The 17,566-nt window shown below is 45.9% G+C and overlaps 1 protein-coding gene and 1 non-coding gene across 5 annotated transcripts in view; both read left to right on the plus strand.

Moving 5' to 3' along the window:
• Nucleotides 1-17,566, plus strand: part of ASAP1 (ArfGAP with SH3 domain, ankyrin repeat and PH domain 1) — a 407,759-nt gene that overhangs the window by 379,578 nt on the left and 10,615 nt on the right. For all 4 annotated transcript variants that reach the window (XM_017499205.2, XM_017499197.2, XM_037728520.1 and 1 more), the window contains 2 exons: nucleotides 1,560-1,629; nucleotides 5,235-5,293. In XM_017499205.2, the coding sequence (XP_017354694.1) occupies nucleotides 1,560-1,629; nucleotides 5,235-5,293 (129 nt within the window). The remainder of the gene's footprint in view (nucleotides 1-1,559; nucleotides 1,630-5,234; nucleotides 5,294-17,566) is intronic.
• LOC119467384 lies at nucleotides 11,175-11,283 on the plus strand. Its single transcript, XR_005195918.1, has one exon. It is a non-coding gene; the product is annotated as a U6 spliceosomal RNA (small nuclear RNA).

A 17,566-nucleotide genomic window follows, 5' to 3' on the forward strand; every position in this document is an offset into this window, starting at 1 on the left:
ATATCCTTTCTTCTGCTTGGTCAATTTGGCTATTGAAACTTGTGTATGCATCGCGAAGTTCTCATGTTGTGTTTTTCAGCTCCATGAAGTCGTTTATATTCTTCTCTAAGCTGTTTATTCTAGTTAACATTTCATCTAACCTTTTTTTGAGGTTTATGACCACCCACCTTCTGAAGCCTGTTTCTGTCAATTCATCAGATTCATTCTCCATCCAGCTTCGTTCCCTTCCTGGTGTGGAGTTGTGATCCCTTGGAGGAGGAGAGTCTTTCTGGGTTTTGGTGTTTTCATCCTTTTTGCTCTAGTTTCTTCCCATCTTTGTGGCTTTATCTACCTGTGGTCTTTGTAGTTGTTGACTTTCAGATGGGGTCTCTGAGTGAACATCCTTTTTGTTGATGTTGAAGCTATTTCTTTCTGTTTCTTAGTTTTCCTTCTAACAGTCAGGCCCCTCTGCTACAGGACTGCTGGAGGTTCACCCCAGACCCTGCTGCTTGGGGATCACCCACAGTAGCTACAGAACAGTAAGGGTTGCTGCCAGTTTCTTCCTTTTTCTTCATCCCAGAAGGGTACCTGCCAGATGTCAGCCTGAGCTCTCCTTTATGAGGTGTCTCTTTGGGTATCGGGGGTCAGCGAGCTGCTTGAGGAGACAGTCTGTCCCTTATAGGAGCTCAAGTGCTATGCTGGTATCTCCGTTGTTGTGTGCAGAGCTGCTAGGCAGGTATGCTTAAGTCTGCTGCAACAGAACTCATAACTGCCTCTTTTTCCAGGTTCTCTGTCCTAAGAAGGTCAGGCTTTATTTATAAGTTTCTGACCTGCTGCCGCCTTTTTTCATAGATGCCCTGTCCAGCACAGAGTTAGTCTAGTCACAGTCTGCCAGCAGAGGCATTGCTGAGCTGCTTCAGGCTCTGCCCAGCTGTTGTGTGAACTTCCTTGAGGTGTTTTTTATAGAGGTAGAGTTAGAACTGCCTTGGTAATGGCAGACTACCTCAGTAGTGGTGGACTGCCTCGGTAATGGCATACGCCCTTACCCCCACTGACCTGGACCATCCTGGGTCCAGCTGTGCTTGCTGTGAAACTCTCAATCCAGAGCATTTCAGATTGTTTGTTTTGTGGGGGTGGTACCTGCTGAGTCAGATCACCTGGCTCCCTGTTTCAGCCCCCTCCCTTTCAGTTGAATGGACAGCTCTGTCTCCCAGGTGTTCCAGGCGCCAGTTGAAACAGCTGCCCAGATTTGTATGAGTTTCTGTGTGCCAACCCGCAGCACCGGCTGAAACAGCCGTGCTGGAAACTCGTGGCTCTTTTCGGCCCGGGAATCTTCTGGTCTGTGGGCAGTGAAAACTCGTTTGGAAATGTGATGATCACTCACCCTCTGCGTTGTTCTTGCTGGGAACTGCACTCCAGAGCTGTTCCTATTCGGCCATCTTGGCTCTTACTTCAGTTTGGGTCTTTTAAATGCCTTTCTGGAACTTGAGCAATGCCTATCTATAGGCCAAACCCATATATTCTCATATTGCATTTCCCCATCTACAGATGCATCTTTTCACATTTGGTTTTCCTTGTAGGTAACGATGTGGGTCCATCATCTTCAAGCAAGACCACAAACAAGTTTGAGGGGCTATCCCAGCAGTCGAGGTAAGCCATCTCAGCACTTCCTTGCCCCTGTTGGATCCATTGATGAAATGGACAGAATTCTAGAAATGAGTTTTCACGGATTTCGTAGTGCTGCTCAAAGCTGTGGTCAGCTGAGGGGGCTGGCCACGACGAGAAGCCAGACGTTCACTCTTGGCTTGCATGCACATCTTGTGGCTGGACTGGGCACAGGTCTACAGACTGTGCTCTGAGCAGCACCGCTGTCTACCCAGTTCACAGACAGGAGCTAACCCCACTTCCCGGTGGTCACAGGGTTGTGCAATGGTCTCAAACAAAATTCCTGTCAGAATGAGTTTTTATTTTTGATACTTTAATCAAGTAACTTTGTTACTTTCCCTTTTGACTCCTTTTTGCAGATTTAGGAATGAAAAGATACTCCTTAGGGAAATCTGATCACCCAGAGATTTTCAGTCATAAAAATATCACTCTTTTCAAGTTCTCTGTTTCTAAGATTTTTTTTTAGACTAGGCTGACAGCAGTGTTCTTTTCTTCCCTTTTTTCACTGAAATTGTATACTTGAGGAGATTTTTTATGGGCAGTTTTTATGCAGCCCTACCCCAAAGGGTTTTCTCTGGAGGTGCTGAGAAAAGGATAGAGAGCCACTTCCAGACCCAAACTTCAGGGAGAAAGAGTCAGATGGTGTGTGGGGGTTGCTTTCCAGAGTTTCTGAAAGATGAAAAAACAAAATCACTTTATTTTTTGAGACAGGGCTTTGCTCTGTCACCCATGCTGGAGTGCAGTGATAAAATCACAGCTTGCTGTAACGTCAGTCTCCTGGGCTCAAGAGGTCTTCCTGCCTCAGCCTCCCAAGTAGCTGGAACCAGAGGTGTGTACCACCTTACTTGGCTCATTTTATTTTTATTTTTATTTTTTTGTAGAGATGAGGTCTCAGCTTGTTGCCCAGGCTGGTCTCAAACTTCTGGGCTCAAGCAGTCCTCCCGCTTCGGCCTCCCAAAGTGCTAGGATTACAAACATGAGCCACCATATCCAGCCTTTTTAAAATACCATTATCATATGTACTCTGTAGGCCCAATTACTATTATCCCCAGTTTTGCAGGTGAGAAGAGTGAGGCCCAGAGCCATTAGGTGGTGGGCGCAGATGTCAAAGCCAGCTCTCCAGCCTGCTTGTTCTCCTGACTGCACATTCAACGCCCCTTCCTTGATCTTGTACCCTGCCTTTCATTCCTTACTCACCTTCCTTCAGCCCTAATTTGGGGGACCCTGTAAAACTAAAGTTCTGGTGTTTATATTCCAGAATGGGGAGAGTATCTGACAATCCAGAAACACTCATAAAAGGTGTTTAAAGGCTGGACACGGCTCACCTGTAATCCCAGCACTTTGGGAGGCTGAGATGGGAAGATTGCTTGAGCCCAGGATTTGAGACCAGCCTGGGCAATACAGGGAATACAAGGAAGACCTTGTCTCTTCTAAAAAAAAAAAAAAAAAAAAAAAAAAAAAATCAGCCAGGCATGGTGGCACAGGCCTGTAGCCTCAGCTATACGGGAGGCTAAGGCGAGAGGATCACCTGAGCCCAGGAAATTGAGGCTGTAGTGAGCCGTGATCACACCTCTGTACTCCAGCTGGGGCGACAGCAAGACCCTGTACCAAACAAAAAAGTTTTGGCCAAGCACAGTGGCTCCCAACTATAATCCCAGCGCTTTGGGAGGCCAGAGCAGGCAGATCACTTGAGGTTAGGAGTTCGAGACCAGCCTGGCCAACATGATGAAACCCTGTATCTATGAAAAATACAAGAATTAGCCATACATGATGTGGCACACCTGTAGTCCCAGCTACTCAGGAGGCTGAGGCAGGAGAATCGCTTGAACCTGGGAGGTGGAGGTTTGTGGGAAGCAAGACCACACCACTGCACTACAGCCTGGCAAACAGAGCAGGACTTAATCTCAAAAAAAAAAAAAAAGTTTTTAAACAAAATCAAGCTGATTGTGAACTAGAGCTTTTGGCAACTCATTAAGCTTGTTTGGGTTTTTTTTTGAGATGGAGCCTCTTTTACCCAGGCTGGAATGCAGTGGCATGATCTCAGCTCACTGCAACCTCCGTCTCCCAGGTTCAAGCGATTCTCCTGCCTCAGCCTCCCGTTAGCTGGGACTACAGGTGCATGCTGCCATGTCTGGCTAACTTTTTGTGTTTTTAGTACAGATGCAGTTTCACCATGTTGGCCAGACTAATCTAGAACTCCTGACATCACTCAGATGATTCGCCTGCCTCGGCCTCCCAAAGGGTTGCAGGCGTGAGCCACTGCTTCCAGCCAACTCATTAAGTTTTCAGTCTTCTTCCTCAGTGCACACAGTACCACCAACAGAAGGGTCCTATGTTCATTTCTAATAGGAACAAGCCCAGGTTGCGCAGCACCGCACAGGAGCTTGTGCAAAAGAAGTGTCTGAGCCTCTAGGCTTTGGCCTTGATAGCGTGGCGAGGAATGACCATTGCCCACACACCAGTCATGGGTGTGCCTAGGAAGATGCTGGGGCATAGCACAAGAAAAATACACCCCAAAAATGTCAGAAGCAAAGCCCTCTCATGTTTACTGTTATTGTTTAGAGGCAGCTTTATCTCAACAAGATCCCCCAGTTGCCCAGAGGCAGGAGGATTTCAAGTGAGCTGAGGAAAGAGCAGTGAAGACCAAGGTTGGCCAAGAGCCAGGACAGAAGGGAGCACACACATTTCATCTTCTTTATTTGACTCCTCTTTGTTTTGTTGGTTGATTTGGCTTTTACTTTTCTATTAAATGCAGTTAGGATAGAAAAAAACAGCAGCAGCCAAACTCTTAGGACATCAGGGCACGGAGAGATGAGATAATAAAGGGGTTCTTGGCAGGTGGAGCTCAGGCACTCAGCTACTGCTGCTTCTCAGGCATGCAGGCCTCCTGGCGTCCTCTCAGAATGCCGAAGCCTCAAAGCCTCTTGTTGAAGAGAAGTAGTGGCTTCCACCTGACGCAGACCCCTGACAGCACTGGGGTCTCAGTTACAGAAGTTAACGTTTGATGATTCAGACAACTTAGTGTGCACCTGTATTCCAGGGACTTGGGCCTTTGTCGCCTTCATTTACCTGTCCTCCAAAAGGAGGGCAAGGCCAAGGAGAGCCTGGAGGCCCGAGAACCAAGCTCTTTTCTTTGCTATAGTGGAGGAAGTGAGGGCTCTGGAGGCCAGCAGAGCTAGGGCTGAATTTCCGCTTCCACTTCTGACCCATGTGGGACCTTCTGCCAGCCACCAGCACCTTCATTCCCTTCCATTACCTTGTCTGGAAACACAGAGCTGTTTTGTGGGATCATGTGGGATGAGTTACTTCTGTGGACTACATTGGGGTCACCACTTAGAGTGTGCCAGGTCCCTTCATAAGTGCTTTGAAATGGAGGAGTTGAGCTTTATCATTAAGAGGGAATTTTTTTCACCCTTTCACTGTGCCTCCTCAGCCAGGCAAACTGAAATATGGAAAATAGACTATAATCTTTGGTTAAAGAAATTTTAAAAGCATTCTTTAGATGATTATGTAAATGCCTTGAATTTCCTTGAATCACTAATGATATTCTAGCACTTTTAGATCCTAAATGATTCTTATTTGTTAATTAGCACCAGTTCTGCAAAGACTGCCCTTGGCCCAAGAGTTCTTCCTAAACTACCTCAGAAAGGTAAGATCTATCTTTTTCACATTCACATGTAATTAAAATGTCACTAACCCCTCCAAGGGGCCCAAGGTTTTAATCTCCCTTTTTCACTGATCCATCCCAAATGCTTAGAGCAGCACCTGGGATGTAGTCGATGCCTAGTAAATACTCGTTAAATGACAAAAGGTATTTATAAATTCATATTTGTTCATTAGCAAAGCACCGTACTTTTGCAGAATACATAATACTTTTGTAGAAGATATATTATTATAATCCCCAGGTACCATTTTTTCTCCCGTTGTAAACATAATCAGAGAGACCTTGGAATCAACACTGGCTCTACCACTTAGTAGCTGTGTTACCTTGGCCAGGTGACATAGTAGCTTCACTCAACCTGAAATTCCTCATATGTAAAATCGGGGAAATAATACTTAACTTTGTGAGGTTTCGTAAGGACAAAATGAAGTCATGCTTCAGAAAGTCCCTAGCAAGTGGGTGGCAAAGGAATCCTTCCCTGGGATGGCATCTGTCGTGCAGAGTAGAGATACCCATGCTTTCCAAAGTACAAGAAAGCAGTGTCTATAAATGCTGCTTTTTTGCCAAGCTAAGACACTCAGCTCTTTGACCAAGTCTTCTTTAATGCTGATAAGCTTTTCATTTGTAAAACCAAAATTTCAGTCTTATTATAGCACAAGTGATAGTTCTGCGTTTTGTTGTTGTTGTTGTTACCATACCTTTCCTTTAGAGTTGCAAAATATCTCTAGGAACATCTAGGTCATTCCCTCCTTATATAAGCCTGCAAGGCCAGCAGGGCCCACCTTGGATACAGATGGGAGCTCAGAGGAGCTCAGGGCCTGCTCCTTGAATTTTCAGTGCCAGCAGCAAGACTTGTGACCCCAGTCCAGTGCTGTGTTGCCTAGTTTTAGCAGAAGTCAAACTGGGAGTTAGTACTGGGAAGCTGAAATTCACCACTCTCTAGAGTTCTTCAGTGAAGTAACACACTTTGAAGAGCACTGGCTGTTCAGGCCAGGCTCCTGCTTAGTAAGATGAGGGGATTCCCAAATGACTGCTGATTCACTCTCCATAGAACATATGCAAGACTTCCCTTGAGTTTGCTGCGTCTTTATCTAGGATTGGTTTTTGCTGCCTTTTATTTTTAAAATCTGCCCAAAGGGCTCTTTTAATCTCAAAGGAGTTTGAGACAAGCTTCCCAGGCATGTACCCCCATCGCCAGTGTGCCCAGATTCCATCCCAGATCTCTCACGCAGCACCCCTGCTGCTCCAGCTTGCTTCCTTTAGCACCAGACCCCAGTACTTCTCAGTGCCTGTGGGACTTCACTGTGGCTGCTCCCAGCTCTTCCCAATGTTCATCCCCTCCATGCCCTCCCATGCCTCGCAGCATGATGTCAGTCCATCACCAGAGTCACTCCCTGATGTGCTCCCTCAGCTCCTGCCCCTCCTCTTCTGAGTTCTGCCACTCTGTTGACTTCTGAGAGCACAGTCAGGGTGGCAGTCTGGTTCTCCACATGACCGCTGACCTTACATGGTCATCTGGGGCTGCCCAGCAGTCCTGACACCACGACCTTTCAGCCCACTCCCCGGCACTCTCTCCTCTCCTTAGGAGCCCCTTGTTTCTGTTCCTTATTGAGTCAGCACAGGAGTCCACCCCTACTATCATCTGCTAGGCGTAGTGGCCATAGTCCTAAGGTAGACGCTGTACCCTCTCACCCCCTTGGGGACAGACTTCAGCACATGTCCCTTCCTCTTTTGCACTGCTGTTCCCTTCCATCTGACCTGCCCTATCAGGGCAGGCCTGCTCTGAATACCCTTCAAGACCTGTGTCCCACCCACCACCACCCCCTTGCACCCGTGCTCTCTGTGTGTGTGTGTGTGTGTGTGTGTGTGTGTGTTTACTATTTGGAATTTCCCATAATAAACATATACAGAAATACAAAAAAAGACACAGAATAGTATCCTGCAGCCTCCTCCACCACACCCACTTACTCATCACCCATTCTAGCACTTACCAGCTTGTACCTGATCTTGCTTCATCTTGTTTTTTACCCAGCCACTCTCAGTAATTCTGTAGCAAATCCCAGCCGATTGTATGCACATGCAGTTCTATTATTACATCAAACAATTTCATCATGTCTAAAAAATCAAAAATTTCTTAATATCATCAAATACCAACTGTTACATATCCAGCTGTCTCACAACTCCCTTTTTTTCTTTAAGAAATTGTTTGTTTGAATAAGAATTAAAATAAGGTGCACATATCATAGTTGATTGATACATCTCTAAGTGTCTTAGGCTAAAGTTTTCCCTGCATCTCTCTCTTTTTATTTGTTGAAGAAACCGGGCTATTTGTCCTATAGATTTCTCCAGTCTGGATTCCACCCTCACATGTTTGTTCATTTAACATGTTCCTCTATCTGCCATATTTCCTATTAATTGGAATTTGACTGCAGAAACTGATCAGATAGATTCAGGCTTTGGCAAAACCGCTTCATAGGTGGTAGTGTGTTCTATCACAAGGTGTACACCATCGCGTTGCCTCTGTATGTGAAGTTCGCAGCTGTTAATGCTCAGAGACAAGATTCATGCATCCATCCTCTCGTCCCATCCCGCTGCAAGCCGATAGACTGGTAGTTAAGCTTCAGCCCTGTCTCGCTTGGCCGTCTACAGGTTTTGGCACAGTTACTGCTTCTCTCCTGCCTCGAATGCTATGCACTTGTCTTCTGGACACCCCCTGTCCACTCTCGCTGCACTGTCAGTTCCTTCCTGACCCCCTTCGCTGTTTTCTCGTCTCCTCAGCCCCTGCATGTTGGGCACCACAGGCCGTGCTCGTGGACTGCTTCTGTTCTGTATCTTCCCTTACTCCTTAAGTCATCCAAACAGTCCCACAGCTTTATACCCATTCAGAAAGCTTCACATTTCTATCTCCTGCCAAAGTATCCATCCATAATCCAAATTTACCAACAACAGCCTATTTCTTATTGCCACTTGATGCCTGTGGGGAAAATTCTCCAACCGTTTTTCCCCTGCTCTCACATCACAACAGTCAACACAGAAGAAGACTTCTGTGACAAACGTGAGGGGATTTTTCCCCACGCACCAAGCAGCAGACACCAGCTGGGTGTCTTCTCATTCAGTTCAGACACTGTCCACCTGGAGATACTGGCAGTCCCACTGGGTGAAAGCTCAGTCTCCAAAACTGCCCCCCACCACAGACACACACACCAGTTGCAAGTCCAGACCTTCAGAACTTCTGACTGACTGGCTTCAAATTGGGGTTCCTACGCCTCCCTCTTTGAGTCCATTTAATTTGCTGGAGCAGCTCACATAACTCAGGGAAACACATTTACCAGTTTATTATAAAGGATATTGCAAAGGATACAGATAAATATGTAGGGCAAGGTATGGGGGAATGGGTGCTGTATTAGTCTGTTTTCACGCTGCTGATAAAGACATACCTGAGGCTGGGTAATTTATAAAGAAAAAGGTATAATGGACTCACAGTTCCACGTGGCCGGGGAGGCACCTCACAAACATGGCAGAGGATGAAAGGCATGTCTTACATTGCAGCAGGCAAGAGAAAAATGAGAGCCAGGTGAAAGGGGAGACTCCTTATAAAACCATCCAATCTCATGAGACTTACTCACTACCATGAGACTTTTCCCCATACTGTATGGGGGAAACCACCCGCCCCCATGATTCAATTATCTCCCATTGGGTCCCTCCCACAATGTGTGGAAATTATGGGAGCTACAATTCAAAATGAAATTTGGGTGGGGACACAGCCAAGCCATATAGGTGCAGGGCTTCCAAGCTCTCCCTGGAAACTCCAGGAGCCTCCACATGGTCAGCTCTCCAGAAGCTCACTGAACCCTGTCCTCTTGACTTTTTATGAAAGCTTCATGATGTTAGCATTCCTTCCCCCAGGGTATAGGGTAGGACCCTCTCATGGAAGGGGCGTAAGACCCACAGTTGGATTAGAGTCCTGCCTTGGGATAGGCGATAAGAGGGCAAGAGAAGGTCAGAGGCCTGCCCGTGAGGCCTGGCACACCCAACATTATAACAGAGGACTGTAACAAGGTCTATAAGCCAGGAACCATGGATGAAAACTAACACATAACACCACAGCCCTACTTGCTGGTTTTCTGCTATGGATCCTTTATATCAAAAATACATATATACACAATCACGAATAATTAGTCCAGTCCATCATAATGTATGAATGTCTCCCAGGATGATGAGGACATTCTAGTTTGTAGGCTTTCTTTCAGTGTTGTCCACAAGCAGGAGTGGCCTTGGGAAGTACACAGCTTCATCCTCTCAAGCATCTGGAATCACTGAGCTAAGAGGCAATGTTATCTCTTGCCCTGAGACTTTTTTGAGTTATTAATGTAACATTGAATTTTCCTAAATTAATAACCCACTTATTGTTTACTCTCAGCTACTATTTCTCCTTCTCTCCATTAATCTCCAAACTTTTTTGAAGGGACATTAGAATTGCCACTGTGCTGGTCTAGATTACAGGCAGCAATACAAGTCTAGCAAGTAGCTCCTTCTCAGTCCACTCCCATTCAGATAGGGTGAGGTTACATAGCTGCAGAACTAATGAGCAATTTTTACCACCAGCCATATTCACTGATAGCCCCAATTTTGCTAGAAGTGGTAAAGGCACATCTCACCCACAAGCACTCAGGAATTTTGTCATAAGGTTTAATAACATGGTTATAGTTTTTTACTTAGAAAGCATTCCTGCTAAATGTTTTTTTAAAGTTGGGCTCAGTGTCCATACTAGTAATCCAAGCTCTGTGGGAGGGTTAGAGGATGGATTGAAGTCAGGAGTTAGAGACCAACCTGGGCAATACAGTGACATCCCATATCTAAAAAACAAAATTCATCTTTGCTGTCCCAACACTTGTAGTTGCAACTCTGGTCCTAGAATCACTGCATCAGGTAATGGAGAAAAAGTAAGTTGTTGATTTTTTTTCTGAGATGATTTGGGGAAGAAAAACTGTGCTCAAGAGTGCCTCCTCCTTGCATTCCTCAGGTAGCGTGATACTCTATAAACCGTTTCCGTTTTATTGTGGAACTCTTCTGGGTACTGCCATCCCCATTAGAATGTTCTCGGACATCGCCTGAGACAGCATGAGTATTTCAGGTGTCATAGGGCTAACTTCAATTAACATTTCATAGCAAGGTAGTAAATGCCCCTTAAGTGGAAATTCTCTATTCCAAAGTCCCAGTAGTTGTTGCAGGGAGGTGCCCAGACACGGTCATCAGCCCCAGGAACTGCTCCACAGAGGGTTATCAAGTGGAGAGTTTGTCCCTGCCAGCACTCTAGCTTCCACTCTGCACTATGTGGGCTTGGGCACAGGATTAATAGTGCCTGGAGAGCAGATTGACATGCCTTCTATTTTATGGTACCAGATAGGGGAAACATTCTCCAGTTTCTGTGTTCATTACCATGCTACTGTGTTCATTACCATGATACAGTCAGATAAAAGAGATGCAGTCACTTCACATAAAATGTGTTCAAATATACCGACTTTCATCATCCTATCAACCCTTACATGTTTATATTCTAGTTTCAGGAACTTTTTCACCTCAGACCATTTTACTCTCTCTTGTGCAAAAAGCTTTGGGTCTGCAGCCAAGGGTTGAACCAAAGGACCCTGGACCTTTTGTTAATCTTTATTTTTATTAGTCTGCCCCACTTTTGCCCCAGGCAATTTCAGATCATACGGTTCATTGTCATCTCTACTTTCCGACTTTTAAAATTTCTTCAAACTGGGAGAAATACAGTAAACCGGTTAGGGCCCTTTGATGTTGGGAGAGCGGAGGGGCTCCCTTTGGTCTACTCGCCTTTCAATCATGTTGTATTAAGACCTTTGTTGTGCTCGCTTCAGCAGCACATGTACTAAAATTGGAACCATACTGAGAAGATTAGCATGTCCCCTGCTCACAGATTACACGTAATTTTTTAACAACAACAAAAAGACCTTTGTTTTGTGGTGGCTTATGCCTGTAATCCCAGCACTTTGGGAGGCCAAGGCAGGCGGATTGTTTGAGCTGAGGAGTTTGAGGCCAGCCTGGGCAGCATGGCAAAAACCTGTCTCTTCATAAAATACAAAAAATCAGCCAGGTGTGGTGGCTCACGCCTATAGTCCAGCTGCTCAGGAGGCTGAAGTGGGAGGATTACATGAGCATGAGAGGTGGAGGTTGCAGTGAGCCAAGATCACGCCACTGCCCTCCAGCCTGGGTGACAAAGTGAGACACTGCCTCAGAAAACAAAGACCTTTGTTTTAACTGTATCAATTTCCATTTTATTCATTCCATTTCTTAATAACCATCTAAAGATTTCCACCCTGCTGGGATGTCCCATGACTCTCTCCTTTTTATTCTTAGTTTTATCCCATCAGTGTTTTCTTTCTCAACCTTATTTGTTAATAACCATCTAAAAATTTCCACCTTCTATCAACTGAAACAATTGTGAAAAAAAATAATAATAATTTCTACCTTCTGGAAGGAGTCCTTTAGCTCTCCCTTTTGCATTTCCCTGTTCTCTTGTTAGTTAACCTAATATTTTTATTAGCATCTGTAAGACTCACAAAGGGAAGCTGAGACCACAAATTTGATGAAGCTTCTCCAACTGAACTCAAGTTCAGTTCTGTAGGAATAATATCACATGGGGTGCCCATGTAGAAGGGGCCCTCTGAACCACAGCATTTGCAATGACCTGGGTAGCAGGTATATTCAACGTGTGAATAGCCCCGTCATCATAAAGCCAGTCCCATATGCATACAGAGCATATCAGCTGCTGCATCTGGGGTGTCCCACTTGGCATTTATAGAGGGAGTTGGACAGTACCCCTTCTCAGGGTAAGCAGACCTTGACAGTGGCTTTATCTGTTCCACCAGGCTGGCAGTTACCTCAAGAATAGCCTCCTGTGTGTCTGGATCATACATAACCATCTGCAGTTGTTCAGTAGTGAGGTGTGGGTTCTATCAATCCAAACATGTACTTCCACTCTGTGGAATTTAAAACCAAAGATACTGCCCCTCAATTAGCCACTCTCATAATCCATTTTAGTAAAGGTTCCTCAGGAAGCTGATGATACCGATCTACAGAATGAAACAGTTCCTTCACACTGTACCCTCTAGTTTCCCTGGTTACTTGGTTTTGCCCCTCCTTCATACTGACTACCTTCTTGGTAACCACAAGTCTCAGAGGTACTTTCTGTTGTCCCCGCGTAATTTTCTTCTTTGTGGGTAACTTTAAGGCTAGTGGCTTGAGCTCAGGCAGGCCCACATCTGAGCTTAGTCCAGCCTCAAGTCCTGACCCAGCACCCTCTTTTATTTTAGCTGTTAGAGACAACAATAACTGAAGGATTAAATATTTTACTTTTTTCTTAGTTTGCATTTATTTATTTATGCATCCAGTGCACCAATCCCTGGGGAGTCAGATCCATCTCTGAATTCCACTGGTAACTTTTGCCTTTAGTAACTGATCTCAACACAGCTGTGGCTTCATACCCTGGGTGACCACATGGCCACATAGGAATCAAAGATTCCTGATCCCCCACCCTTTTATCCTTTCTCTTCTCAAACCACGTTTCTGTGAGTCAGAGCTGTTCCAACAAATCCTGCTTCACTGATACCAAATGTGTGGTAATATGGCTCCCAGCAGACTGATTTTTATGTGACTATTAATATAAACCTTGATGATCAGATGCTTGGAAAGATCTTTGGGCATAAAGGACAAAATGTAATGGCAGCATACCCAATATACCACAGTGTGCTATGTACACTCTTACCACCCTTCCTTTTGTGGATGGAAAGCTAGTAAGCAGAATAGGGGGAAACAGTGGGCTCTTCATGGGATTAAAACTGTGGGGCTGTGCACGGTGGCTCACACCTGTAATCCAGGCACTTTGGGAGGCCCAAGCTGGAGGATCACCTGAGTCCAGAAGCTCGAGACCAGCCTGGGCAACGTGGTGAAACCTTGTCTCTACAGAAATTTGAAAAATTAGCAGAGTGTGGTGGTGTGCACCTGTGGTCCCAGCTACATGGGAAGCTGAGGCGGAAGGATCTTTTGAGTCCAAAAGGTTGAGGTAGTAGTGAGCCATGTTTGACAAGGAATGCTGTGGGAGGCCTACTCATCTAACTCTAGTACAGGGCACCCAGCATTTCTGGGTGCAAAACACGTATCCTAACTATACTCAGGACTTTCGTACACAGTGCAGCAACATGCATGTTGAATTAAACAACACTGACCCCTGAGACAGGAAAGGGCCTTACAGAAGATAGGTACAGGTCTGGGTATCCTGGGATACGCTGAGTTTGCTTTTAATAAGGAGCAGAATTCAGAGGAAAATGCAGATTAGAGGCAGTTCTCTTTCAGGAGGAAAGCAAAAGGATGGGAGTCAGCCTGAAAAGATAAGGAGGCTTTGGCAGAGTGAGCCAGGCAGACACAAGAAACAATGCTGAAGAATGCTAAGACACAGCTTTGGGAAAGGGCCTGTACCCAGACCCAAAAGGGACTCTTCACAACTTTAACACAAATAGAGGCTGAAGCGACCATGGGGCAGTGGCCCTCAGTCTTGGCTGCTGAGGCTCAGGGGCACACCTGTGGGACCCTTGTAGCCCTCTGAACTTAACAGAAGTTCTCTGAGGGCACTTGCAGTTTTCATCATTGTAAGGCATGAACTATGGGCATGCATTTACTATGACTGCCCTTGCCTCTAGAATAGGGCTAAGTAAAACATACTCTACAGTGCAGCTGGTAGGTTTGGGAACCATTCTAAACACCCCTCAAATGATGAATGGATGGATGGAGGGATGAATGAACGAACGAATGAATGAATGAAATAGGCCAGGTATTGTGGCTCAAGCCTATAATCCTAGGAGTTTGGGAGGCTGAAGCAGGAAGATCACTTGATTCCAGAAGTTCAAGACTAGCCTGGGCAATGAAGTGAGACCCTGTCTCTATTTATTAATTAGTAAAATAAACCCCACACATGTCCTGCCTGCAGGAGGCAGATGGACTATGCTAAAACTAATAGTACCCAGTGGAAACCAGTCTCAGTACAAGCCTGTGAGATGAGACAGAGTGATTGGCTCTGCCCCTAATTAACTTCGAATCTGGAAATGACTGAGTCATGGCCATTGTCACACCTGCCCTTAATAACATTTGGTATATAGACAAGGGGAAATTTTATTGGAAAGGCAAAGGAAATACCTCTGTCATTCTTATTAATCTGTTCTGTAATGAAACTAAATTGTACCATGATTGTACCACAGTATAGTGTAATACTGGTGGCGTTGGTAAGGTTCGGCTTCCTCGTGTAAATAAGCCTGTAATAATGCTGATACTGATGAGCAGATGTATTGGGAGGTTGAGTTGAAGCCCACTCAAGATGTAAACCTGTGGAAAATGACTGGCCTAAGAAGGAACTGTATCTCACTAACCATCAGCTGATCTCTGTGCTAAACAGTTCTGCACAAGTTTATCATAAGGTGCAATAGCAGTAGACCAAGGTGGGAAAGAACAGTGAGTCTAGTACACGATTATGAAAGTGTAGGATTTCGTGGTACAAATTAGTTATTTGTTTAAATATATCCCCACCCACACTTGCTTCTCCAGATATTAGGTGCATTTGATTGGCGGCGTTGCTATATCTGTTTTATAAATTCTACAACAGATGTTCTGATAGGTACAATTGTTTTGGTGTAAGGGAATCTGTGGTTGAAAACCAAGGAGTGGCCTATGGTGTTATAAGATATACGTATATATTTGGAGCTATCGATATAATATGTATTGGTGCCTGTCCACAGTTTCTGTTTCATAATGTCCACATCCCTTGTTACAGTCTTTTGTTGCAATGCTGGATGTGTTAGGCCTCGGGAAACAATCTCTCCTGCCCTCCTATTTCATGTGCACCAAGCTGGACTCTAATCTTTTCCCGTCTTTCAGATTGTGGGTTTGGGATCCTCCCCTAAGAGAGTCCTACCCTGTACCCTGGGGGAAGGAATGCTGATATCCTGAAGCCTCCCTAAAAACCCAAGAAACTGGGTTCAGGGAGCTTCTAGAAAGCTAAAGCTGTGGAGGCCAACAGGAAAGTGAAGAGCTCATCTGTGTGCCAGGAGGCTGGCACACCCCCAACTCCCCAGGTTCAGAAGCTCCTGCGCTCAGGACCCCTCCAGACCTTGCCCTGTGTATCTGTTGATCTGGATGTTTATCCTTTAAAATATCCTTCTTAGGGCCAGGAGCTGTGACCCTGAGAAGGCTCACACCTGTAATCCCAGCACTTAAGGAGGCCAAGGCGGGTAGATCACTTGATCCCAGGAGTTGAAGATCAGCTAGGCAACATAATGAGACCTTGTATCTACAAATAATAATAAAAACAAAAATAGCTGGGCATGGTGGCACAGGCCTGTAGTCCCAGCTGCTTGGGAATCTGAGATGGGAGGATCACTTGAGCCTGGGAGGTCGAAGCTGCAGTGAGCCATGATTGTCCCGCTGCACTCAAGCCTGGACAGTATAGTAAGACGCCATCTCAAAATATATACGTACACATATATGCACACATACACACACACACACACACACTTCTTAGTAAACTGATAAACTTAGGTAAGTGTTTCTCTGAGTTCTGTGAGCCACTCTAGCAAATCAGCCGAACCCAGAAGGAGTTGTTAGAACCCCAGTTGAAGCCAACTGGTGAGAAATTCCAGAACCCTGGGCTTGCAACTGGGCAGGGAGGTGGGAACAGTCTGGGGGATTGAGCCTTAAGCTGTGGGATCTAACACTGTCTCCAGGTAGACGGTGTCAGAATTGGATTGGAGGACACCTGGCTGGTGTACGCTGCTTAGTGGTGGGGTGAGACCCCCACACATTTGGTCACAGAGGTTTTCTTCTGTGCTGATGATCATTGTGGTGTGAAAGTGGAGGAAAAAGCACAGTTAGAGGAGTAGGTTTTTCCCCACACAATGTCTCACAGGCTTCTCAACTTAAAACTGAATACAGACTCCGACTCTACTCCAGACTGTTCCTCCTTCAGTCTCCCCATCTGATAATGCAGTGTCATTCTTCCAGGTGTTTAGACCTCAAAGCCTAAGAGACGTGCTTCACTCTTCCGTTTCTCTCACACACCATATCCTGTGCTTGCACAAATACTGTTTCATGCCCCTTCCACATCTATTTAAAACCCAGTCACTTCTCATCATCTCCACCGTTGTCACCAGTATCAAGTGACCATTGTCTCTTGTCTGGACAATTGGAGCCTCCTACACTGTCTGCCTGGAGCCTCCTAACCTGGCCCTGCAGTCTGTTCTCAGCAGAACAGCAGAGCCATCCACATTCAATCACATCACTCCTCTGTCCTGAGCCATCCGGTAGTTCTCCCAACTCCCACCAAATATCACAAGCCTCCTGCACATTTTGACACACTGTAGTCATATCAGAGTGGCCTTCCCTGACCACACCCTCTTTGGTGGTCACTCTCCTCCTCCCCACCCACCCAGCACTCTGTTCTCCCTTCCCCTGCTTACCAGCTGTCACCCTCTGGTAACTCCATGTTTACTTGTCTCTCTCTTGTGGAATGTGAGCTCCCAGCAGGCAGGGGCCTAGTTGTTTCCATCTGCTATGTCCCAAGTGCATGAAATGGTACTGGGCACACCGTGTGCCCGGCAAGTAGGGGTGGAATGGTAACCCTTTTCCTGTAAGTCTGAACTATCCTCAGGCTAGGAATAGACCATCCCTTACTCACTTTGTAACTTGGGAGACTCCACAGCCTCCCTCAGTATCTTCACTTGGAAGATGGGGATGATGGTGATACCCGCATCAGGGGGCTGTTAGGAAGATGAAACTACATCACGCAGCAGGACTCAGGAAGGCCGACCTCCTCTCCTTCCCTTCCCTGTGGTCCCATCTCTCTCCTGCCCAGAGTTGGGTCGCCTGGGCCACTGTACACTAAGGCCCTGGCCAGCCTTGTGTCTTCCCCTCAAGGGTCTCAGGCTGGTACCAACAGTCACATTGTCACATCAAAGCCAAGAGTGCAGAGAGAGGATGTGGGACAAGGTCAAGATACCTGAAGCTGGGGACAGCATGGCCCTGCACATCACTACTAAAAAATTAAAAATTAGCTGAGTGTGGTGGTGCATGCCTGTGGTCCTAGCTACTAAGGAGGCTGAGGCAGGAAGATCACCTGGAGCCTGGGAGGTGAGCCCTGATTGCACCACTGCACTCCAGTCTCAGTAACAAAGGGAGACCCTGTCTCAAAAAAAA

Source organism: Cebus imitator, unplaced genomic scaffold, assembly GCF_001604975.1.
Source record: "Cebus imitator isolate Cc_AM_T3 unplaced genomic scaffold, Cebus_imitator-1.0 Scaffold13, whole genome shotgun sequence".
NCBI classification, from domain to species: domain Eukaryota; kingdom Metazoa; phylum Chordata; class Mammalia; order Primates; family Cebidae; genus Cebus; species Cebus imitator.